This window comes from Ascaphus truei, chromosome 8 (genome assembly GCF_040206685.1).
Source record: "Ascaphus truei isolate aAscTru1 chromosome 8, aAscTru1.hap1, whole genome shotgun sequence".
Classification (NCBI taxonomy): Eukaryota; Metazoa; Chordata; class Amphibia; order Anura; family Ascaphidae; genus Ascaphus; species Ascaphus truei.
The window spans coordinates 77,663,986-77,690,427 of NC_134490.1; the positions used below are offsets into that span (position 1 = coordinate 77,663,986).

At 41.8% G+C, this 26,442-nt stretch overlaps 1 protein-coding gene across 3 annotated transcripts in view; it reads left to right on the forward strand.

Moving 5' to 3' along the window:
* The first annotated feature begins 16,491 nt into the window (after positions 1 to 16,491).
* The window catches only part of EXOC6 (exocyst complex component 6), a 291,045-nt gene continuing 281,094 nt past the window's right edge, over positions 16,492 to 26,442 (forward strand). For 2 of the 3 annotated variants that reach the window (XM_075612772.1, XM_075612774.1), the window contains exon 1: positions 16,493 to 16,641. In XM_075612772.1, coding sequence (XP_075468887.1) covers positions 16,517 to 16,641 — 125 coding nt within the window. In that variant the 5' untranslated portion in view covers positions 16,493 to 16,516. Of the gene's footprint in view, positions 16,642 to 26,442 lie in introns of all 3 variants that reach the window. The other variant, XM_075612778.1, reaches the window with a different exon arrangement.

The following is a 26,442-nucleotide window of genomic DNA, read 5'->3' on the forward strand; positions in this document are numbered from 1 at the left end:
TAATGCAAAAGGTCTCTTTGTCTAGTGAATCTTTCCACAATCATTATAATGCTTTCTACTGTACTAAACTCTTTAACTCCTCAATCAATCATAACGGAGATGCAAGTTCCATGTAAATCTTATCAGAACTACGGAAATAATGGGGTTTTTGTTTGCAGGGTGTCAATTGCGTTTGCAAGCTTTGATAATGATTCTAGACAGTCAATAAATACAGAGTTACTTACATGGTCAGTAGGAGTCTAACTAAACTATTTAATCTTTGAAATGACAGGGAAAACAATGAACTCTGAACTTAATCCTCTCTAAAAACCAAATGGGCAGAGTGGTCCTCAAACAACTCAGCACAAAGTGGACACTCCATGTATCAGTTTGTTATTAGATTTTGATCCTGATACCGGAACATAATCAGATATGTTGCCAGGTTCATTTCTATGTGTTTTTACAAATAACCCACATATAGCAGGAATGTAAAAATCTCAGCATCGGGGACCTCAGAACGTTGTCCATTTCAGATTTCCGCCTCAAATTTTTCTTATATTCAGGACAGGCATCGATTTCAATTTTTACATAACGTTTTCCCCCAATCTCTTTTCCTTCTGCTTGTCCATTTCTTAGCCATTGGCTTTTCATTTCGCAGACCTTTAGATTATACAGAAGTTGATGAGGAGCGTAAAAAAATCTTCGGAACAAGTGGAAATGAGTGAGCTGCCAGTGGTCATAAAGAAAAGTCGGGGTACTCTCCTTCAGTACAAGAGGGGACAGTACTTTCAAAGACCAGTGAAAATCTCTTGAAGCAGCAACCCATGAGATTTTTGTTCTGGTTTTTTCTTCTTCGTGTTTTTACATTGGATTGAAGAGAAAACAATTGGCAGCAAGCCAGAGCGCCGCAGCACCAACTGAGACAGTGCAAGAGGGTGAATAAAAAGCCATTTATTGCGAAAATAGGAAGAGCAAAGTCACACTAACATGTTTCGTGCCCCAGTACTTTGTCAAAGTGCCACGTGACACTGTGAGCCAATCACAGTGTGCCCCAGCGCATTGTCAAAGTGCCACGTGACACTTTGAGCCAATCATAATGCGCTCCAGCGCTTTGTCAATGCGTGAAACATGTTAGTGTGACTTTGTTCTTCCTATTTTGGCAATAAATGGCTTTTTATTCACCCTCTTGCACTGTCTTATTTCACGGCGTGGCACTCAGGCTAGCTGCCACTTTTTTTCTCTTTCTCCTTATCTACCACGCCTGGCACACAGTGTTTACACCCCACATGTGAAGACAAGTGGAGATTTTCCTTATCCTACATTGGACTACATGCTATTATGATGAACTGTCCTGATTTCCGCATCGTGGCTAAGAGGTAATATTTGCGGTGGGATGTATATTGTTTCTGCATACTCTATATAGAGTTAAGACCTTGTTAAGTGCTATCCTCTAACTATATACTCACAAAGAGTTTTCTGTCATATGGACACTTGTTTCAGGGTGTAACTCATTAACCCATATTGTTATTGGAAAGAAAGTGTCTACAAGCAACTCATTTCTTTCAATTGTGTTTCCCATACCCCAAACTAGAGTCCCTGTTCTCTCTATCATAGGGAAACTCTCTTTTTACATTGGATTGAAGCCGGGGGTCTCTGGGGCTGAATCCCATTCATTTCAGCTCCACGTACCCCTTGCTGCCAGAGATACTAACCTCTGTATTGGGTGCTGGTAGCCGCTCCGCTTGGCTAGTAGGCCAATAGGAAGCCGTGATGTCATCTGGTTCGGCTTCGTATTGGCCAGGAGCTTTAAACTTTAAACCCCAGCTAGCTCTGCTGAAGCGGCTACTGGCACTCCCTATAGAGGTAAGTATCATCCGGGAGCAGGGTGTTCCCATAGCTTAAATTAATGGGGTTCAGCTCTGGAGACCCCGGCTTCAAACCTGTGTTAAAAAAATGAAAAAATAAAAAAATGAATGAATTGCTCTTTTAAGCTGTGAAATTCATATACAGTATATATTTGACAATGCAAACCTAAATCATCCCAAGAGCTAATCAACCCAATTAGGATAACACACATGGCTTCTTAGCCTTTTGACCTGCATCAGCTATCAATCCTGCAGCAGTCCATGGCTCAGATTAAGCAAGGAGTCACCTATACTGGTGCAATATACTCTCAGTGGCTTCCGTGACTGGGTCAGTAATTCCAGCAGACAGTAATTATCATAGAACAGTTGTCTAGTCGCAAGCATTGGGAGTCAATCTTAGTCATGATATTAGTACACATTAATAAACCATTGCACGAGGAATCTCATGTTGCATCAATTGTTAGGGTGTGGGGAGATAATACTGTTAACTGACATCATCTTATACTGTTAATGGATATATCCACACGGCGATCATTATCATACATGGAGAAGAACTGTGACCTTGTAACAATGACATGTCTGATCTCCAGGACCCTACGGTAAGAGCCTATACTTAGCAGTTTATATCTTACCTCTGGCTGTTCCTGGGGAAAAGGTCATTCACGTATTGTTTGTATTATTCACAGCTATTCTTAAAGAAGTAAATAGAAATAAACAGGATTAGGTGTTTCTTCCACTTTCCTCAAGATGATAAACATTTTCCACTTTGTTCTAAAAAAAATCCATGTAACCTTCCTACATCTCTGTGTGTTCTCCCTAATTACCCCCGAGGCCCAGATCCACAAAAGCGTGCCAAGCTTTAGCACGCTTTAACGCCCATTGGGAGACGTGCTCAATCTTGACAGCCTTTTGTGGTTCTGGGACTTAGACTGACTGTAAGCTCTTCGGGACAGTGACTCATTTTCCTCATGTTTACTTTTATGTCTGTAGAGCATATCACCAATATATCCCGTGTATTACTGCTGTGAAGCGCTGGGTACATGGATGGCACTTTGCAAATAAAAATATAAATACAATAATGTGCGTTCTAAATGCAGATGGTTTTTGGGGTTATGTTGAGGTCATGGGTTGTGGTGTTTGGGATGGCTTTGATGTCACATGTTGCAGGGTTTTGGAGTATGATGAGGTCATGTGGGGTTTGGGGAGGTGCTAAGGTCACGTTGCTATGTTGAGGTCAAATCTCACAATGTTTGGGGGTGTGTTGAGGTCACATGTAGTGGTGTTTGGGGGGGTGTTGAGGTCACGTCACAGTGTTTGGGAGTATATCGAGGTCACGTGTCTGTAAGTATATCAAGGTCCGGTGTCACTGTGTCTGGAGCTGTCGACAAATGAGCAGAGTACATGGTCATGATTTAGTTGAGTTAGCTCCCTGATCCCTCATCTTTAAATGGTAATTGTGGATTTTAAATGTATATTAAAACACAGTAACTGCACGTAACACTGAGATTGTATTATCTTCAAAAAAAACTTTTTTTTATTTTAATTTTTTTTTCAATTTTCCTTGACGTCAAGCACATACATTTGATTACTTTTACATTGAATTATATACCCTCACCCCATGCTTCATACACTTGCGAAATTATCCATCCATTTTCGATTTTGGTGAGATACTGATTTTCCAACTCATTGCTGCAACTGTGGAAACGCTGCTACCTCCTTTCCTTGTTAGGACACCTCAATAATTTCTTATAAAAGCGGGATTTATTTTATATTCAGTTGTATCTGCCAATGTGTTTTTTCTAAGGCAATTAAATACATCTTACATTATAAAACAATTATACATTGTGCAAATTTCACCTTTCCTGTCTTGCCTTCAAATAGTTTCAGGGCAAGCTACCCGTCTATCTGAACAAGCTCCTACCACACGCAGCACTTATCATCTGAGATCTGACTCCAAAAGACTGTTCATGGTCCCAAGGTTCAACAAAGTATCCGGTCGCTCCTCCTTCTCTTACCGTGCACCCCAAAACTGGAACAACCTACCGGAGACTCTCACATCCACCACCAGTTTAAGTTCTTTCAAAACTAAGGCTGTCTCACATTTTAATCTGGTCTGTAACTGTTACATACTGTACACCTATAACATATACTATCTTTTACTGTGCATGCAATGTCTTGTATATAATGTAGAACCCTGTTCACTTAATGTAACTATGTATTTGTAACCATAACTCTGTGCCCAGGACATACTTCAAAACGAGAGGTAATTCTTAATGTATTACTTCCTGGTAAAACATTTGATAAATAAATAAATAACATAGTGACTGAATACTTAGGGACATACCCACAAAAGGGTGCTAAGCTCAGCACTCCTTTATTCACCTCCATATGAACGGGACCCTACAAAGCGCCCTTTTGTGAATCCGGGCCTTATTGCTAAATATGTGGGCCATTAAACATGTTTACACGCGCATTGCTTGCGTAATGACATTACCGTCCTGTCTAATATTTTTTCCTGATTACATTTAGGATGTTGTTTTTGCATAAAATAAAACAGAATGCAGCTGATTATTCTGGCCACGTTATCCTACTGTTACTTTTCCTTTGCATTCATATATTTCCATAGTTACATCCTGATTACTTCCTGAATAACAAAGGAGTTAAAATGTATTCTTTAAAAAAGGAAACATACAGGTGAACTGGTGAACTCTGGCGTCCCCTTGATCAAACTCAACTAGAATTGTTCATTTTCCTTAATCTTTCTGACTTTTAATATGAAAAGCAGGAAATGACTCAGATCTATCTGTAACCCTCACATCCATTTGTTGTTTCAAATGAGATTTATTTGTGCGGTTTCCCATGTTGAGCATTACTCTATAATTCAGGGGTTCTCAACTCCAGTCCTCAACACTCAAGGTTTTAACGACATCCCTGCTTCAGCACAGGTGGCTCAATCAGTGGCTCAGTCGAAGCCAATGTTAGGTCTGTTAGCCACTGTTAGCCAGTGTTTATTCTTATAGTGTATAAAGGAGACTCATCCCTACTTGATTCCCCCCCCCCCCCCTTTTTTGTTTTCATGGATGGAAAGCAGGGGGTCCCGGAGCTTAAACTCGCTATTTTTAACTCCCGGGATACTTTCTGCTGAAGGTAGCGCTGGTACCGTCGCCTTCTATGGAAGCGCGTGGCATCTTCTTATTGGTCCATGTGGCGCAACGGATTTATATATACAAAGAAATAACTGATACGTAACTTTACCGAAAGTATCTTGTGAATCGGGGGTCCCTGGAGTTGAAATCAATGCGGCTCAGAAAGGGAACGGCTGCTTTAATCGAAAAAAGAAAAAGATCTGTTTTTGTCTTAATATAGTTCTTAAGTTACATATAAGAACTTGCAGCTCTCGTGGAGAAGGAGTAGGTGGTTTAAATATGGGTATCCATAGTGGGAGAACCAATGGAAACAGAGCAGCCAACTTTGGCACAGCCATTAAAGGTCTCTGGTTCTAACCCTGGCTTTGACATAGTACTGTACATCACACACTGTACTGTAGCTATGCAAACAAAACACCACACTCATATAAACAAGGACAAAGTGGCTAGCTTGAGACAAATTAGTCCCAGTATAGCATTGGGAGACACTCAACTAGAGGTATTAAAAGTGCTGGTTTGATGTATCACACACAGGCATTCAGTGTCAGCAAAACACCAGTGAAAATATAACACGGCAGTATGTTTGTCAGGTCAGACCGATAACAACTTGGATTCACTATGATCTGGGGTTTTTTACATTTACGAGGAAACCGATGACAGGGGCCAAATTTGCAAATATCTCTCACTTTTTATTTCGTCAAAGCGTGGAAGAAAACGGCGTAGGAACGAGACGTGCCGCGATCCACACGGGTGTTTGTGATTTATTCTTTTTCAGAAAACAGGAAAATGTTCATTATCACAACGCTGTGAGAACAGTGAAGTAATTGGAGGTTATTTCATATGAAATACTGTTGATTGTTCCTTTCCTGGCAATCTCTCTCAACAGAGCACTTCCTGTTAAATGAATCAGCAAACGGGACACGTTGTTGCTACTATGTAATACAATGTAACAAGTATCTTATCTGCAAAACCTGCTTGTTATCCGTGATCCTCTAAAGCCCAGAAGTTACAGTACTCTAACCACAAACACATGCTGGGTCAGAACTGTCATTGATGTATTTCAGCTTCAGAAGGTCGTTGGCTACTTCTATTCGCTTAAAAACAATGAATTGAAATGGTTGGATTATTTCCCCAACCTCTATTTGTGTTTAACCACTTAGAACAGGGGTTCTCAAGCCCACTCCTCAAGACACCCCCCAACAGGTCAAGTTTTCAGGATATCCCAGCTTCAGCAGTGGTGGCTCAATCAGTCCCAGCTTCAGCACATGTGGCTCAGTCAGTCCCAGCTTCAGCACAGGTGGCTCAGTCAGTCCCAGCTTCAGCACAGGTGGCTCAGTCAAAGCCAAAAAAATAAATAAAAAATATATGTGTGTGTATAAATATATATATATGTATGTTTTGAAATATCCCATATAAAATATTGCAATAGGGATTATAAATGAGCTTTTTTCTAATAAATATTTTTACAGTCAAAGACTGAGCCTCTGATTGAGCCACCTGTGCTGAAGCTGGGATATCCTGAAAACCTGACCTGTTGGAAGGGTTTTGAGGACTGGAGTTGAGCGCCCCTTGACTTAGAAGGTTTGTTTTTTGTTGTTGTTGTTGCAAATTTGGTAATAAACTAGATTCTCGAATTCTTGAGTTTGTGAAGGAATTTAAAACGTCAACACAAAATGTTTTTTCTTTTTTTCTTGTGCAGTTATAAAATAAACATGGGACCACCAGAGCCACGGACCCTCCGGCAGTATTAATCACGGGATCGGTTCTCCTGAGCGGTCACGTGATCACACCCTGCATCAGGTGGCTGGAATGGTTAGGTTGTGGTCAGTGCTGATCGTGATTGCCACCTAGAATACAAGCAAAAGGCCATGATTATTTTTTAGACTGCACTGGGCTCTGGGGAAGAGCCTCATTTTAACCTCCCGGACACTTAACATTTCAATCGCTTATATTTCCTGAATGAAGCATCAGATTTGAGTAAAAAAACAGTGTTGGAAACGGGCAAGAAGTAAATAAAATTAAGTAAACCAACTAAAATAACAAAAAATTAAAGAGGCACTCAGCGATCACTGCGGCTTTAATATGTTACTGTATTTGACATCACCGTGCTGCTGTTCATTTGCAGAGCATGACTGGGTATTGAGTACTGATTCTTGAATACATGAATTGGATGGCAGGTAATGTGTGATCATGGTGCAGTATCGGTCATCAGAGTTTTTGGAGTTTCTGTGAGACAGTGCCCCCATCGGCACTATTGTAGTTTAATGATAAACCCCAAAGATTCTTCTCTTTAATTTCTTATATGTCAACCTATTTGGAACATAGTGACATTTTAATAAATCTGTTGTATTTCTTATAGTTTTATTTTTTTCCCATGTCCTTGTTTGGAAAGATGATGTATGCTGTATATTGCATATTTTTAGTGAATATAATTCAACCCCATTTTAATGCACTTACAAAAAGGATAAATACGTATAAATGTGTGTGTATGCATTTATGTATATAGTCTCACGTGTGTATGTGTGTATGTGTGTGTGTGTGTGTGTGTGTGTGTGTGTGTGTATATATGTATATATGTATATGTATATATATATATATATATATATATATATATATATATATATATATATATATATATATATATATTCATGTATGGTATGAAATATCCCATATAAAATATTGCATTATGGATTATAAATTTGCTTTTTTCTATTAAATATTTTTACAATCAATTAAAAATAAATGGTTATATGCTGGAATGAGTTGATCCAACATTATAAATTGACAGGCTGTGTTTGGCTGCCACTTAACTTAATTCTCTTCTAACCTGTCATGATATTTCTGGTTAACCTTCTGTAATGGATGTTATTTATTTAAAGTCCAAAACATGCATGAACAAGTCATTTTTATACAGATTCAACTTCTGGTAGTTGGGTGTTTAAAAGTAGTTCAAGAGGGGCTTTTACAAGCGTTCACACACAATGTCAGACATTATCTGGACCACTTATTTCCATGAACTCTCCATATAAGGAACAAGTAATGAACAATATTGAGAGCTGGGCCAGTTTCTTGCCAAAGTTTGAATTTGAAACAATAACCACCGCTAATGTGTTTTTTTTTTTTGTTAAGTGGGAAAATTCGAAAATGAGTGAATATAAAAAAAAAATTACCGAAAACATACGTAAAAAAAGAAATAGACTGAAAATAAAAAATGTGGGACAGCGCTTTCGCCGCAAAAAAATAAATAAAATAGGGAATACATTTTGTATGGCAAAATTTGATCATTACCATTTTTGACTCTGAAATATACTTTGAAATATTCACAATTATTTGAATTTTCTAAAAAATTGGGGAAAAATTTAATTTTGCCAGATTTGCTCATCTTTAATTGTCAAGGGTCTCTATATATATATATGGAGAGACCTGATTTTACCTGTACTTCTGCGCCCTCCAGTGGCTAATTTCCTATATAACACGTACAGCATCTAAAAACGGCATTAATCACTACACACAGTTAACACAGCTACTGTACTTTTCGCCTGTTACCCAACTCTGATTATAAAACATCTTAATTGTACATTTACTATGTATTTGCCTTTTCAACATATACGGTTGTAGGCTTCCAATACATGTGGGAAGCACGAGTTTAATCTGCATCTGGAAGAAAATCTCATTGTGACTTTTACAATAATCATGTCGCCTTATTATGTATGTCTATCTTTATTTACATACCGCTATCCAAGTACATAGCGCTTCACAGCAGTAATACACGTGACATAATAATATAACACACAGTGGAAATAAGCACTTCAGACATGAAAGTAACAATAGGAAAGGGAGTTCCTGCCCCGAAAAGCTTACGGTCTAAGTTATTATGTGGAAAAACACCAGGGGAGCGATATTACCTTAAAAAAAGAAAAAAAACACTACATAGGGCAAATATTATATGTACAACAAACGTGAAAAATGTAGGACCTCCCAAACACACTCACAATAGAGTAGGTATAAAAGAGCAGAAATTCCAGCCGTGGATAGGGATGATTCCAGGCCAGTAAGGTAGGAGGACATCAAACAGTGTGGATGAAATAACACAGCAAGGTATACACAGTGCAGGGGGGATATTCTGCCGAGTCGCGACCTCAGGACTGCTCCTCACCGACACCTCTGTGGATCTCTTCCGCACCCGCAACCGCGCACTGTGGCCGATACGTCACTTCCGGTCTTACACTCCACCGGAACTGACGTCTGCGGGTGCTCCGAAGCTGCCTCTCTCTTTAGAACGGCGAAACGCGTAGAGCGTGGCTCACAGATCAGACCCCATGCTTCCCAAGACACTTGCCACCGTAGAGGGTGCTGGTATCTCAGTGCTGTTTAAAGGTCCTGGTCACGCTGGCCAATAGGAAGACACAAGGGATGATGTCACGGCTTCCTATTTGTGGGAAATTGAAGCTGCGATTTCCATAACCTCAATTTGCCCAATCGGGCCTGTTATTGGCACCCCAAACAGAGCTAAGTATCTCGCGAAGCGCGGGGGGTGGGCGGACTGAAATTAACATGGTTCAGCTACGTAGACCGCTGCTTCAAGCCTATTTTTTTAAATGGTCACTTGGACTGTTCTTTTAATGTCAGGTTAAATTTACCTGTAACACTTGTCTTACCTAAAGATGGTGTTAAAGGTCTGGATGGGAGTAACGCCACATTTAGGTATGACTTAAATAACATCAGGTTGAATCCTGTGCTAACCAGGACAGCCTTAGTGCAAGGGTGGCGAACCTTCAGTGTTTCATGTGTGGCCCCTGAAGGGAACCCCCCCCCGAACCCATTCCCCCCAAGAGGTGGGTTCTGACTGCAGACAGGGCAGAGAGACCATGGAGCCCAGCGATGGCCAAACCACATGTCAATTCCTTAACATTCTGCTCCAGCTGGAAAGGAATCCCACCACAGCCTCGCCCTCTCTATACCCTCCTGCAGAACTAAATTAAAAATATTCGCAGCTGAGTCACATTTGATCTAAGCTCCGGAGACCCCCTGCTTCAAAGCTGTATATATAAAAATATATATATATATATTTGGATGGCTCCTTTAAGCATTTGTTCTTGTTTATTATTAAATACTGTAACTAAGTTATCACACAATTATTTTACAGAATGAAACGGTCAATGGGACATCCAGAAGAAGATATTGAGCCATCACTAAGAACTACTAACATTGTCAAATTTGTTGCACGTTACAATAAATTACATCTTCAGATAATAATTTTCACTTTTATTATATTATTTTTATACAATTGAATTTACTATTAAACCTGTAGGTTTTTTTGTTTGTATTACTTGAAGTACTAGGTGCAACATTAGTCTAGCAGTTGCCTAGATATGCCATTTTATTCTTGCTTCCCGTGTTTTATGGATATGTATATTATATTGTGTTTTTTTTACATTTTTGTTTGTTTTGTTACTAGGCACTTTTGTGATAGTCATTGTTATTTTGATTCGTTTATATGATGTGTAGTGTTGTAACGTGGTGGAGGTGATAACTATGCGATTCTTCTGGCTTAATTATTTATAAATAAAAAGAGAACATGGAGCACTCACGTAAACGTAGTGACACTGCCACGGGGGCTGACTTAGGCTAGGACTGGAAACTCCCAGCTGCATATGAAGAAGAGAGAGAAACCACACGTGGACTTTTGCAAATGGTGATTTAATAAAGTATGGGCAATGTTTTGGTCCTACCCGCCTTGAGAAAGGTCCTGGTTGGACCAAAACGTTGACCACGCTTTATTAAATCACCTAATGTTGATTTAATAAAGGTGAAGGAGGTGAAGAGTCCCAATGAGCAGACTCCGGAAAGCACAGCCAAAATTCAGCAACAAACGGGAACCAGACTGAGATGCCAGCAAAAAGGGTAAGTGTTTATTCTATACAAAAGTATTTAAAAACATGGGTGTTCTGTACAAAAATCCTCTTACGCGTTTCGCACCAGTCGGGCGCTTTATCAAGGATCCTTGATAAAGTGTATTTCCATACACAAAACGCGTAGGAGGGTGTCTACCTCCATTTCCAATATTGACCAATAAAGGATTATTCTTCAAGTACTTGGCTGCACGCCAACCAGGACAATTGGATTGGGGCATATATATGTGAGTATTATTCTCTTTATTTGTGCATTATTACATGCTGTGAGTTAAGGGACCTTCCCTATGAAGAATTGGCAGGGGATAATGCTATCTACCCCATACCCAGGGACATTGGGTCTCCTAGGGGACTTTACATCCTTACAAATCTCACTAGCCCCAATCCCAACACCTACCGACATTATTCCAATTATATGGATCCAGCGCTGGAGCGCATTAATCACTAACAATTCCTCATTCTGGGGATAGCCTGGTTACAACACCATAACCCTCTGGTGGATTGGACAGCGTCTCGTTTACACAGTGGAGCTCCCGATGTACGAAGACCTGCTCAGAGCTGTCCAAGACACTGACAGGTATCACGCTACTGTACCATCCGAGGACACTCCACCCGCCTTACCAAAATGTCTATGCCGCATACAAAGATGTCTTTGACAAAGCCCTGTCAGAGGAGCTGCCACCGCATAGATCCTTCGATTGTCCCATCGAGCTTCTCAATGCCTCCTGGAGGTTGCTCCTACCCACAGTCACTGCTGGAAACTCGAGCCATGAAGGAGTACACTCAGGAGAATCTGCAGAGGGGCATCCAGAAGTCGTCCTCCCCTGCCGGGCCGGCTTCTTCTTTGTAAAGAAGAAAGAGGTATCACTCCATCCATACATCAACTATTGAAAACTGAACAAGAGAACGGTAAAGAACCGTTATCCATTGCCTCATCTTCGAGCTCTTTGACTGGCTGTAGGGAGCATCCATCTTCACCATACTCGATTTACGCGGAGCGTATAACTTGGTCTGGATCCGTCAGAGCGATGAGTGGAAAACGGCATTTAACACACTAGACTATGAGTATTTGGTCATGCCATTTGGAGGAGACAAATCCATTTGATTTTTCACGTGACGGCCGCGTCACGTGAGCCATTTGAACTATTAAGGGTGAACCTCAATTGTTCAGTCTGGTGATGTCACGGCTAAGCCTCTTTGTCGCGTACGTCAACAGAGGACACAAATCACTCAGCGAAAGCCGCGCGGACCTATTTCCAGGTCTGTCACGCGCACTGTCACATGCACTATGGCCACAGCTTAACTATGATGTGGGCAATCGAGGAGCTTTTGGCGACTAAGATGACGCTACAGGAATAGAGATATCTGTTGGAAGGTTCTGAAAACCCTATTACGATTCTTACCGACCACAAGAACCTGATGTATATTGAGGGCATTTGGCGCCTGGGGTCCAGGCAAGCCAGACGGTCTCTCTTCTTTTCTAATTTTACCTTTATAATTTCTTACATTCCCGGCTCCAAGAGTGTAAAAGCAGACACTCTCTCCCAATTCCTGATGGACGACGTAGCGGAAGTCTGCACGGAACCCAACCTTCCTGCTTCCTGCATTATTTCGGCTGCCACCTTCGACACCTTGGAGGATATAATTCTTGATAAGTCTCAGATCCCAGAGCATGTCGAAGCCCCGTTTGGTCGCCTATTCATGTCACCACCTTTACGACATTACGTCTTGGAATGGGGTCACAACTCCAAGGGCTCCGGGCACCCTGGTGTTAGGAGGACTACTGAACCCTTGGAGTGGATGTTTTGGTGGCCCAAGATCCGTGGGGACGTGAGGATCTTCATGGCAACATGTTCTGTCTGCATTCGGACCAAGACTCCTATGAGCTGGCAGGGGGTCTTCTTTCAAACTCTTCCAATTCCGGATCGTCCATGGACACAAGTTTCCATGGACTTCATTGTGGAGCAACCCCCATCCAGGGGCATGTCCACAATAGTAGTGGTTGTGGTGGATTGCTTCACGAAATAAGCTAATTTCATCCCGCTGAGAACCCTTCCCAATGCGTACACCTTATTAGAGGTCTTCATTCGGGAGATCTTCTGCCTTCATGGGACACCTCAAGTCATCGTGTTCGACCGAGGTTCGCAGTTTGTCTCCAAATTCTGTCTGTCCTTTTGTCTTCGACTCTGGATACATTTACATTTCTCCTCGGCATATCATCCCCAGACTAATGGTCAGACGGAGTGGATGAATTAGGCTCTGGAGTAGTTTATTCGGTGCAATGGCGGCCGGAGTCTGGTGCACATGCGCAGTGGTGGCCGGAGTCTGGCACACATGCGCAGTGGTGACCAGACTCATAGGCACCCAGGCACGCACACATACAGAAGCAGACACACACACACAGAAGCAGACACACACACAGAGGCAGACACACACACACACACACTCACACACACAGACACACACACAGAGGCATCAGAGACACACACACACAGACGTGCACGCACGCACACATGCACACACAGAGACAGTTAGTATAACTATATAAGTGCAAATAGCTAAAACAGAGGTGTGTGCCGAGCACGCGCGTTCTAAGGCAAACTTCTTTGCGTTTTGCCACTGACATTGTGTTTTGAATTTTAATTAAAAATATCACCATTACAAATACAATATCTGTGACAAAACAGTGACAAAAGGCAAAGAAGTGTCACTTAAAATGCGCGTGCACTGCACACACGACTTTTTTAAATTTAACTTTAAGAGGTTCCTTTTTGCCCTTTCCAACACTGTTTTCATTTTTTAAGTCTCACGCTTCGTCAGGAGGTAAAAGCGTTTGAAATATTTCATGTATTTAAATGATGGGGGATTAAGGGGGTGTGTTAAAAATTAAATTCTCTCCGAAGCCCAGGGCACTAAAGATTATCATGGTAACATCAGATGCTAGAGATAAAGAAAATCGTGCAAAGGCAGGAAAGAACAACTAATATTACATGAGTTACACTCACAAAGGCTTCTGGGTGAATTGCTGCTTTAATATGCTTTTTTCATGGTTCAATTTTGAACATTCTTTTTAAATAGATGATTGACTTTCTCATCACAGCGGTGATTTGTGCTGCTCTGTATAAATCCAGGGACATGTTTGTCTCTATACCTTAGGAAGCCCAGCCACCCTGCTCCTGCTTCCAGGGACCCCTCGGTTACCGGTAGATGAGCCCTTAAATCTTGTGGGCAAAAATACTTGACAGGGAGAACAATATGGCCACTGGGTCAGGTTTGGCTTTGTACTGGACACCCTGCTGGCCAGATTTTGATTTTTTTTGCCCAACAGTTAAAAGTTCCATTTACCTTCAACTGGCGAGACCATGGAGCTGGGAGCACCACCATTGTGCTTCGCTGGACTCCCTCGTTTTACTAAGGTAAGAAAAAGGAAAAGAAACGTTTTGGGGGGGATTGCCGCTTTAGGTTTTGCCGTTGGAAACGTTATAATAATAATAAAAAGCATGTTTTTGTATAGCGCTGCTAGTTTTACGTAGCGCTTTACAGAGACATTCTGCAGGCACAGGTCCCTGCCCCGTGGAGCTTACAATCTATTTTTTGGTGCCTGAGGCACAGGGAGATAAAGCGATTTGCCCAAAGTCACAAGGAGCCGACACCGGGAATTGAACCAGTCTCCCCTGCTTCAAACTCTCGGTGCCAGTGTTGTGTTGTTACTCACTGAGCCGCTCCCTCTCCTATCATGTTTATTCTTTCTAACCCACAATGCTTCAAAGAACACAGTCATGTTTTAAGTTTGGCAATATAGTAGAGTGCATAATATCCATTTGCAGGATGCATTTTTACTCTCTAGGACACTTTGCAAATGTCCTCTGATTATATTCCGGGGAGGGCAAGATCAATGTTACCAATGTCTTAATGCAGACAGTCTAGTTTAAAGGAAACAAAAGAAAAATTCGTGCGCCTGGTGATCTGTTCCTGAAACCACTCACCGTAAAATGGATTGTTAAATAAATCCAAGTGTAATTAAAAAAAAAAAAAAAAGGGGGGGGGGGAGAAAATAAATAAATAAATATTTTAAAATATAAATTGAATGGAAACGAAAATCCACCTTGATGATGTGAGTAGTTAAATCCTATGAATACATATACTTTTATACCATTAATAGGTTATGTGACATGAACCAGTAGGAGTGAGAGGGGTTAATTGTGGTTATAGCACAAAAAATGGCAGACGGAACCAAAATGATCCAAACACATAAGCAGCTTCCAATGCAAGGTACCCAAACCTTGCTGAATAAGGACAATAAAGAAAACAACCAGGGAAGCGCTATATTAGTTGGGATCAGGCTCAGCAGCCAATTTTATGTATAAACCACATATAAAACAATAGCATAAAATAGCATGAATGAATACACAAAAATATAGTATATAAAATGAGTAACACAAGTCTCTGCCAGTTGGAGATTGTCCAGGTGATGTAAGTGCAAGTTAATGCCCCTGTCTGATGTGACAGACTCGGGCAAGAGTGACCTTTGAGAGGTATGTATCCAGAGTGGTAGCTGGGATGGAATCTCCAACTGGCAGAGACTTGTGTTACTCATTTTATATATTATATTTTTGTGTATTCATTTATGCTATTTTATGCTATTGTTTTATATGTGGTTTATACATAAAATTGGCTGCTGAGCCTGATCCCAACTAATATAGCGCTTCCCTGGTTGTTTTCTTTATAGTTTAAAGGAGCAGTACCCTCTGGACCCCCCTTTGGTGCCCTAATGATGTGCAGCGTTTGTCAAGAAAAGTGCCACCCCAGACCCTCTGGCACTGAAAGTGTTAATTTCAGCATCGGGGCGCCCTCCCCCCCGGGCTATAGCAGGGCAGCAGCAACTACTAGACCGTCGCTAAAATGTGTTGTGTCTTCCTCCGTAATATTGCAAAGAGCCACCCTTAGCTCTGTCAATCTACTGCTAAAACTCTAATGCATGCCCTTATCTTCTCCCGCCTGGATTATTGTAACATACAGCTAACAGGCCTCCCGGCCTCACAACTTTCTTCTTCGTAAATCTATCCAAAATTCTGCTGCTAGAATAATTTATCTTTCTCCCAAAACAGTCTCTGCCCCTCTCCTCCTTAAATCCCTCTCCTGCAATTCCATCAAGTTTTCGGATCACTTACAAAGTTCTCCTCCTTACCTTTGAGGCTCTCCACTCACCTGCTCCTTTCCATAGATCAGCTCTGATCTCTCGTTATGCCCCTGCGCTCGACTTCTTTACTAATGTCTGATTTTGTTTGCACTTACTGTGTTAGAATTTCCTGTACTGTATTGTCTCTTTTGTAAAGTGCTGAGTACATTGTGGATGCTATATAAACAAAGATACATACTGTACATACATATATATGATATGCATACAATGCAAGTGCTTATGTGTCTAGCTTGTATATCTATCTGTATGTGTGTGTCTAAACTGGTTTCCGTTATTTGTGCCAAGGATTCCCTATTCAGCATTTCTAAGGTCAGGTTGGGGCAAGAGACTTTGCTGCTAGTTATGCTGACTGCAGAATATTTCTCTGTAAAAACAGAAAGAAAGCTCAACCAGGGCAGTTTCTGAACCAGAACTATGGCTAGAACTAGCAACCCGGGGAATTCAGAAATATGTGCAGAAGAAAATAACGAGGATAAAATATATGAGAATGTATTTGCTGAGATAGAGTCACTGGAGCTGCCTCTTGGAACCACTTTAAGGTAAAAATAATTAGTGTATGCTGGTGTTTAAGCCCTTTGCTGCCAACTAAAGGGGATATTCAGAAACTGATAGACCACGGGGTGAGTGTACTAAGATCTCATTTGAAAAGCTGTTGCCGTCAAAAGTAATACAGACCTTTAGAAAAAGTAAGTGACGTGTGTATGAACGGTTCATACGTGTGACGCTTAATTTGTTGTTTGAAATAATTTTTGTGCATTGCGTTATGCTGAATACCTGATTAGTACAATTTAAATTTAAATAGAATGATGCGTATTATGTATTTGTTGCTAGTGTTAGAAATTGCAAATGATGGGTGTAACATTAGTTATAATAGCCTTACAGTGACAATAATACATTTCGTTAACCTGTAACATAGACGGTCTTGTTTGGTACATAACTATTCCCACCTGTGCACTAAGAGCAAGAAAATCAATGTTTCACGCTGCAGGTGCAGATGGAGAAATTTCAGGTTAGCGAGATTTAAAGAGATTTTCCTGCGTCAATCTTGCTTTAAAAAAAAAGAAAAGGCCATTTGCGATGTTTAGTACAAAGGCCCCCCATGTATTTTCTGCATTGCTTGCTGACACTACTCAGTGTAATAACAGAGAGCTTTATAGCAGGAGCTGTACACTATGACATTAAAATAAAAATGTAAAGGGTGCAGCCTCTTGACTTTTTGCTGTGATTCCTCTGTTTTGATACTTCACGGTGAATGTGTCAGCCTCCCGTCTCAGACCGTGCTTGATTTGGGATATATGTTGAGAGTGGTTGGAGTGCCTTAAAAGATGGTGGTGCTGTGTCTGGTTTCCAGAAACGCTCAAAGTTTTAAATATTGGAGTGCTTTTTTTTAAATTGTGTTTTCTAGCAAAATTGATTGGAACTGTGTAAATAAAAAAGTATTGGTCGTGCAGGGTTGTAGGTAGAAATGTCGGGGTTCTTTGTACCGCTTAGTACAGGGGTAGCCAGCTCCAGTCCTCAAGGGTCAAGATTTAAGGATATCCCTGCTTCAGCACAGGTGGTTCAATAAGTGGCTTGGTTGTTGACTGAGCTGCGTGTGCTGAAGCAGGGATATCCCGAATACCATCACGTTGTGTCCACTGTCTGCTGAGGTCAGTCACATGCAACTCAGGTTTCCTGGAGAATTGGTCATGAAGCCAGAAAACAGCAATAGCATTTTGAAAAGCACGATCTGGAACATAGCAATGAACACCCAATTATGTGCCCAGATATAACTAGTTATTTAATACATATGCATCAAATAAATGTACAGGTAGTCCTCGCTATCCAACGTTTCACTTTGCAACGAATGGCATATCCAGCGCTTTACAATGCAACCCTATGGGCCGTTTTTGGACACCGGAATGCGTTATCCGACGCCTGAATGCGTTATGCAACTCTCACCGCCACTGATTAACATGGGACTCACTTTACAGCGGTGTCACTATCCAACGCTACTCCCGGAACAGGTTCCGCTGGATAACCGAGGACTGACTGTAGATGTTGCTGTGCATTAGCTTATGAGACCATACAAGGCATTTTTCCCCTCATGGTTGGGTGACCAGATTATCAAAGTAAAGACGGGGAAACATGAAAGAATTATTTATAAAAGAAACCCAAAATAAGCTCCAGCACACACTGATTGATGGAGATAACGCAAAGAGTGTCGGAATAAGCCACACAAATTTAATGGCAATAAACTAAAACAGTAAGTATCTTAAATGAGAATGCTTAATGACTCTGGTTACAGAATATATGGTTCTAACGAAGCACAAAAGTAGGGGGGACATCCACATTGAAAGAGAGGAAGGAGAGATGCCAGCAGTCTGTGAATCTTAAAGCAAAAGGACGGTTTGAGTTTGTCTTATACTGCAGTTGGCTATCTACGATTAGACTGTATTATTATTCTGAGTTGGCTATTTTTGTGTCTCATAGGGGGGCAAAGGGTTAAGGGAAGTACCTTGAGGTTCCATTGATCCCAAGGGAACGGGCTTGAGGAAAGGGTCGTTACCCTGAAACGTTGCCCCTCTTACCCTCCCCCATTGTCCTTATATGTTTATTGTTTCCTCCCCCACCCCCCCTTTTTACTCCCCTTCCCATGTTTTTTCCCCCATACTTTTGTGCTTTGTTAGAACCATATATTCTGTAACCAGGGTCATTAAGCATTCTCATTTATGATACTTACTGTTTTAGTTTATTGCCATTAAATTTGTGTAGCTTATTCCGACACTCTTTGCGTTATCTCCATCAATCAGTGTGTGCTGGAGCTTATTTTGGGTTTCTATGATCTTTAGTGGGGTTGGTTGGGCCACTTCGTTCCGTGCACCCTGTACTCTTGTACTGTACAAGTTTTTTTCTCATTCTAGAGTGCTGTCTATTAGTGTATTTCGAATTATTTATAAAACAAATGACATCACTTAGAAATACATATTATAATGGCATTTGTCTAATAGCGTCCCCAATGATGCTGCATTATTGATTTATTTCAGTTTCCTAACATAACACACACCCTTAAGTGTGGCAAAATGTATGTATACTAGGAAAGCGGTATATTCTATATTTTATACCGCGTTGTTGGACGAGCAAGTAAACAAAAAACCCCACAAAACATATTATTCTCAAGAAGGCCGTGATTTGTTAACAGTTATACTGACTATGTGGGTACCATCAAAAAGCTATTGTGCATGGGATAAATATCACTGCCACCTAGATGTAAAGTTAATGTACAGGTTGTGGTTTAGAGTTTGTGAAGTGGAGAAAAAAAGTGTGCTTCAAAACATAAAAGTGTCCCCTTATCAACAAAGTATCAGTGTATACAGTAATATTTCCTGTAGTAGACACGCTGGATTTTCGATTGACGTGTGGCTTTACTGGATACACAACTTGCATAGTTCAATCCTACGTTTTTCGTGGCAGCGTCACTTCATCACTTGATAACTAAATATATTTAGTTATCACAGGTATATATATTTATTTGGTTTGATTTATTTCAGTTTTATTTACGTGCATTTGATTTGCAGCATTTATATTTGGGAGTTTAGCAGTCTTTGTTGTTTTACTTATTTTTTTTTTATCCAGTTTGTTTTTTCTGGGTTATTAATACAATCCATCATTTTTTGTCATCAATTTGAGTGCTTTATATAGGACTTCTTTTTTCTTTGTGTCTTTATATAATATCGTCCCTTTAGCACCACCAGAGGGTATTTTTTATTCTTTATTTCTGTTTTTTGTAATTTATAGATTTGAATAGGTGATTTGACTGCAGCACTATTTTGTGATTTAGATTAGATTAGATATAGATCTCAACCAATATTGACAGATCATTAGACACATCTTTTCATGAGATTATTGAAAGAAAAAAGGTATTGGTAACAATAATAAAAAAAGGGGAATTAAAATGGCCGACACATTGTGGCACGACGGCCTCGTGGAAGGGTCAGTAAGAGTCCACATATGGTATTTTAGGCCTTATGCTCTTCAGTAGTTTCTTTTTCCACATCAAAAACACAGAATGGGACACTGTCCCTTTAAGGCAAAACAAAAACCATAAAAATAAAACCTACTCCACAGTAGGGAGGCTAACTAGCCAGCAATTTTCCTGACTGTCTAACTGAGTAGCAAGGCTAACTTCCAGTGCTAAACATTACAAACCATAACTATAACGTACAAAATATAAAGTCCTTATCTTGAGGTTCGGGAAGTCCCACCCTGGAGAATCTAGGAAATCCCTCTGGATTCTGCGGCACCTTTTAGAACACACAGCTCTGTGTCCTCAACAGGCTGTAACTCAGGTTCCTTGCTGTGGGTCTCAGTCCGTCCCAGCAGGCCTGGGAAACTATACAAACCAGTGTCCTAGTGGTTGGGGAAAGTATCTCACCTCTGGCCGCTTGTTGACTGCCATATACTGTAAACCCCCTTGCAATCAGGAGTTCAGTCTGAATTGGGTGCACCTGCAGACTGCCTCTCCAAATAAGTTAACCTCTCACCCCCTGGAAAGCCTGCATAATGCAACCTGCTAACATACAGAGTCCATGACTTTGTCACAGTATATACATATCCACAAAACTACTTGGAGTCTGAGCATGTATGTGCATCTACCTTGATGTACTTATTAGAATGTACAGTGTTGTTTGTTACCAGGGTTACCAATTTATTTTCATTTGCAATATTTCATTTCTCTGAAATGGTGCAGGCAAGTGATCTGAAAATGTAATAGAAGTTGCAAAATAATAAATTTAATGTTTTGTATCAAGAATCGATGACATGATCCATTGATGTATTTTTTATCACTTAAAAAAAAAAACGAGATGGTGGCTGTACCGATTTAGTTGAAACTTCTGCCAGATCGGTTCCCTCGAAATGTCATCACAATCGGTCAAGGCGTTTGGCCTGTGGATAAAGAATACAGAAACACAAACACAGAACCACAGAACACAGAAACACAAACACAGAACCAAAGAGGTTTCAACGTTTCGTTGAAGTCTTCGCTTCGCTCGCTCATCCAATCAATACATTGCTTAATTAGAGATTACCAATATATTTAAAATGTTTACTCTTTGATATGATCGATCACATAAAAATATGCAGTGCCTATTTTTATGGTTTTAAGAGTTTTATATGAGTCCAAACCGGGAAAAGCTAAAAACCGGGGACGTGTGAATAATTTTGAGAAAATTGTCAGAACACCGGGACGTTTACTGGAAATCCGGGACTGTGCCCGGCTAAGCCGGGACATATGGGCACCCTACCCCATGGGACATTAGCTGCGGTGACAATAAATTGCAATACCTTGCCTTTCAGTATATATCTTGAATAACCGTGCAGATCCTAGGAGAACAGGTTTATTTGCTGGCTGTAAAACCTTTTATTGGAGCATGACGTGCGCATGATCCAGTACGGAACACAGCTCAGGTTTTCATACTTTCTGCACAGGAACCAACATGAATAATTACCAAATCTAATCAAGAGAGAAATAATGTAGTCTTTATCACCTAAAGGATAGGCTTTTATAAAAACAAAAGGCATCCCTGCAGTTGTATTAAGGCAAACACATGTAAGTTATACAAACAAAAACAGACAGGCCAGTGCAACATACAAAATGACACAACATACAGTACAATACTTCAGTGCTTATCTGCTCATGAGTAAGGGTCATTTAGTTAAACCCTTTGGTCAAAAGGTTATAAACCTGCAGCCACTTCACGGCATGACCGATCTGCAGGTCCTAGCACTACCTGGCACAATTTGGGGTTCTGGAGCTTGATGGGTTATGCAACATGTAAGTTATACTGCACGCGTTGTTACATGTATCCATTTTGGAGCACACATTGGTCCTTTCCTCACATTTACATAAGGTGGTTTATTCTTGACCTGCATAGATTGGCACTATCTACAATCCCTGCATTGTATTGTATTGTATTGTATTGTATCTACATCTATATAATTGAAAACGTTGTATGTTTGCTGTTCTTATGGGCAATCTGATTGGTCCGTCAGTCTGTCACTCAGCCTCTGGCCAATCAGATTGGTCCGTGGCCCGGGCCCGCCCACGCACGCCTCTCATTGACTTGCTTGCTTCTATGACCTCACCCAACCAAGTAACACAGGCTCCTCCCGCCCCCCAACGCTCCCCAATACTCACAGCAGCCACAGAGCCAGGAAGGCCAAAACGTGAGGAGTGTGCTGGCTGCACTTAACCCCATGGGGAGAGCCCCCGTCACAGACTGGAGGGAGCCATAGACAGCACAGGCAAGAGACTCCAACTGACTGCACTGTGTTTGTTTGTGTGTGTGTGTGTGTGTGTGTGTGTGTGTGTGTGTGTGTGTGACACTGTGTGTGTGTGTGTGTGTGTGTGTGTGTGTGTGTGTGTGTGTGTGTGTGACACTGTGTGTGTGTGTGTGTGTGTGTGTGTGTGTGTGTGTGTGTGTGTGTGCGTGAGACACTGTGTGTGTGACGCTGTGTGTGTGTGACACTGTGTGTGTGTGTGTGTGTGTGTGTGTGTGTGTGTGTGTGACACTGTGTGTGTGTGTGTATGTGTGACACTGTGTGTGTGTGTGTGTGTGTGTGTGTGACACTGTGTGTGTGTGTGTGTGACACTGTGTGTGTGTGTGTGTGTGTGTGTGACACTGTGTGTGTGTGTGTGTGTGTGTGTGTGTGTGTGTGTGTGTGACACTGTGTGTGTGTGTGTGTGTGTGTGTGTGTGTGTGTGTGTGACACTGTGTGTGTGTGTATGTGTGACACTGTGTGTGTGTGTGTGTGTTTGACCCTGTGTGTGTGTTTGTGTGTGTGTGTGTGTTTGTGTGTGTGTGTTTGTGTGTGTGTGTGTGTGTGTGACACTGTATGTGTGTGTGTGTGTGTGTGTGACACTGTGTGTGTGTGTGTGTGTGTGTGTGTGTGTCACTCTGTGTGTGTGTGTGTGTGACACTATGTGTGTGTATGTGTGTGTGTGTGTGTGTGTGTGTGTGTGTGTGTGTGTGTGTGTGTGTGTGTGTGTGACACTGTGTGTGTGTGTGTGTGTGACACTGTGTGTGTGTGACACTGAGTGTGTAAGTGTGTGTGTGACAGTGTGTGTGTGTGTGTGTGTGTGTGTGTGTGTGTGTGTGTGTGTGTGTGTGTGTGTGTGTGTGTGTGTGTGTGTGTGTGACACTGTGTGTGTGCGTGCGTGTGTGTCACTGTGTGTGTGTGTGTTGACACTGTGTGTGTGTGTTTTTGACACTGTGTGTGTGTGTGTGACTCTGTGTTTGTCTCACTATGTGTGTGACACTGTGTGCTGCGCAGGGGTGGGGGACCAGAGCAGCGCAGGGGGCGGACCAGAGCTGCTCAGGGGGGGGACGACAACGACCAAGGGGGAGGGCAGGGGGACACACGACCGGAGCTGTGCAGGGGGGGGGATGACCGGAGCTGCGCAGGGGGGGGGGGAAAGACCGGAGCTGCGCAGAGGGGGGAGGGGGGAGCGGAGGGAGAGGGGGGAGCGGAGAAAGACAGGGGGGAGCGGAGAAAGAGACGGGGGGATTGGAGAGAGGAGGGAGCGGGCAATTTTAATCCCGGGCAACGCCGGGTCTCTCAGCTAGTCATAAATAATATGCTCCTATTGGTAAAGAGGGTTTCATTGTATGGCATAGAACACATTGCACACATACATGGAATTATCACAGGGACATTAAGTGGGTTATCTTCCACCAGAGCAGCGATGGAAAGTGGGCAGAAAGACAAACATTGCAAAGTACAGATGCAGAACAAGCTCCTAAAGATATCAGCAAAGATTTGCTACAAGAATATAACTATAATGTCTTCCTTTGCTCGATATGGTATATTTAAAACTCACATTATTCCCTCCTGGAGCAATGAGAAAGTAGCATAAGACAGGACAGGCAAATGACTTGACTCTGTACTGGTTGCTGTGGGATTTGTAATAAAGCAGCGGTTCAAGCTGCCGTTTAAAAAAAATAAAATTCCCTTTAATATTTGCATCAGTACAATCCACACAATGATAAGTAATTAGCTAAGTTGCCGATCGATCCATTCTCCTGTGATCGATCGGTGAAGATTTGGCGCGGGGGTTCACTAAATGGCTGTCAGAGCAGCAGAGGAGGACCAAAGATGCAAAGTTCTGTGGGGAAGATCATGTGACCAGGCAGTCACAATATACAATTGGTGCTCTGCTAGAGAGAGAGCAGGGCTCAAAAAGGGGTGTACCAGAGCCTGTTTCAGAAGAGGATGTGACTGTGTTAAAGGTTGCTATAGAAACAAACCGCTTGTTACATTATAATGAATTAAAAATGTAATTCAGAGTTGTTTAAAAAATGCTACAAGTATTTTCTCATCGTACAGAACATATATACTGTAAATATATATATATATATATACACACACCGCGCGCACACACACACACACACACACACACACACACACACACACACACACACACACACACACACACACACACACACACACACACACACACACACACACACACACACAGTTAAGTTATGGTGGGTAAAAAAAAGTGACAAAAACCCTCCACGGTAAAGCACGGGACCTGGTTATATGGTTTTGAATCAAAAGGTGACACTGTGTGCTCATTTGCATGTCATTTCCCAGAATCCCTTGCTGCAGTGGAAGCACTGTGTGCTGGGTGATAATGGTGAAAGGCGGGGTTGCAGACCTGTCTAAGGCCTCGGCCATGTTACCTGCTGGCGCGCTGAGGCGCGCTGAGGCTCAGGGAAAGCGGGTGCTTTCCCTGTCCTTAGTCAGCACGCCGTTAGGGGGCGGGTCGGGGGCGGGCCGGGGGCGGGCCAGTGACGTCACGGAGCTGGTTCGCCCTCATTGGGCGAACCGCTCACGTGACCGGCCCTGCGCGCCGGCAAGCGGGGAAATCTAAAATTCTTGTAAGACTTACGCTTCCGCGCGCTTGCGGAAGCGCAGGTGAGCCCCTACTAAAGCCGCTCTAATTGCGGCTGTAGGGGCTCAGTGCTGAGCGGGAGCGCGCCTCCACCAGCAAGCAGCAACCACGAGACATGCAAATGAGCATGCAGTAATATTTTCCATTTGAGATATATATATATATATATTTTTTTTAAACCCATATAGGATATTGCATGGTTTGCAGCTTTAAGGCAATGTAATTATCTAAGATGCCAATCGATCCGCTCTCCTGTGATCGATTAGCGAAGATCCTGCTTCCCAAGGTTCACAGTATGGTTGCCTGTTTCAGAAGAGGAAGGGGATGTGACTTTGTAAATGGTTGCTATAGAAACAAACAGCTTTTTTCATTATAATACATTACAAATGTAATTCAGAGGTTTTTTTTAAATGCTGCAAGTATTTTCTCATCGTACAGAACTGATTTATTAAAAACAAAACAAAACGACACATGTAGGATATTGCTTGAACTGCAGCTTTAAATCAAAAGTGGTGCAATTTTGGGGTAAAATAGTGGCACTAGATTTATCAAAGAAACAATTGATTCCGATGGAATTTCTTCCTTTGACCCACCCGGAGAAGTCTTTTTGTCCCAGAATTGCACAATATTTGCCTCAAACATACGGAAGATTCCATTGTTTTACTGCAGTTTTGCAGTAGGTCTCCGAGTAATTTTTGTGTGTCCGTCTGCTACGTGTTCTCCCACGTAATTTCCACTCTCTTCTCGTTAAACCTGCGTCTCTTCTCTCTCGTGTCCACCTCCACGGTGAATTTCTACAACTAGCATCCATTATTTGGCCACTTATTTCTCCAGCGCAGTATTATTCAAATAGTTGTTATTATCGTTACCATTTATTTATTTCAATTGCACTTCTTTTTGTATCTGTCATTTTTTAGGGAGGAGGAGTGGCTCAGTGAGTAACGTTTGACACTGAGACTGCAACAGGGGAACCGGGGTCAATTCCTGGTGTCAGCTCCTGGTGATCAAAATCATAGATTGTAAGCTCATCTGGGCAGGGACTGTGTCTGTAATAATCCTACGTGCTGCGTCCCGCGCGCTATGCTGTAATTGTGACGCGCTCTGAGTCCCACAGGGAGAAAAGCGCGATCTGAAATAAAGTTATTATTATTATTTCCCCCAAAATGTCTCCACTAACAAATAAGATGCATTCTAAGGGGCAGACAGCCTGAGCACCGGGGAGAAAAGCAGGTGTAGTCAGACAGGTAATATAATGAATTACTTATTAATCCATTGGCACATAATCAATACTCCTTTTTAGCACCAATTTTCCTAGCATGTGAGCTGGGAGGATAATAAGTATTATAACCTTAAAGAGACGCAGGCCAGGATTCATGAAGATGCAATGCTAGTTACCGCGAGG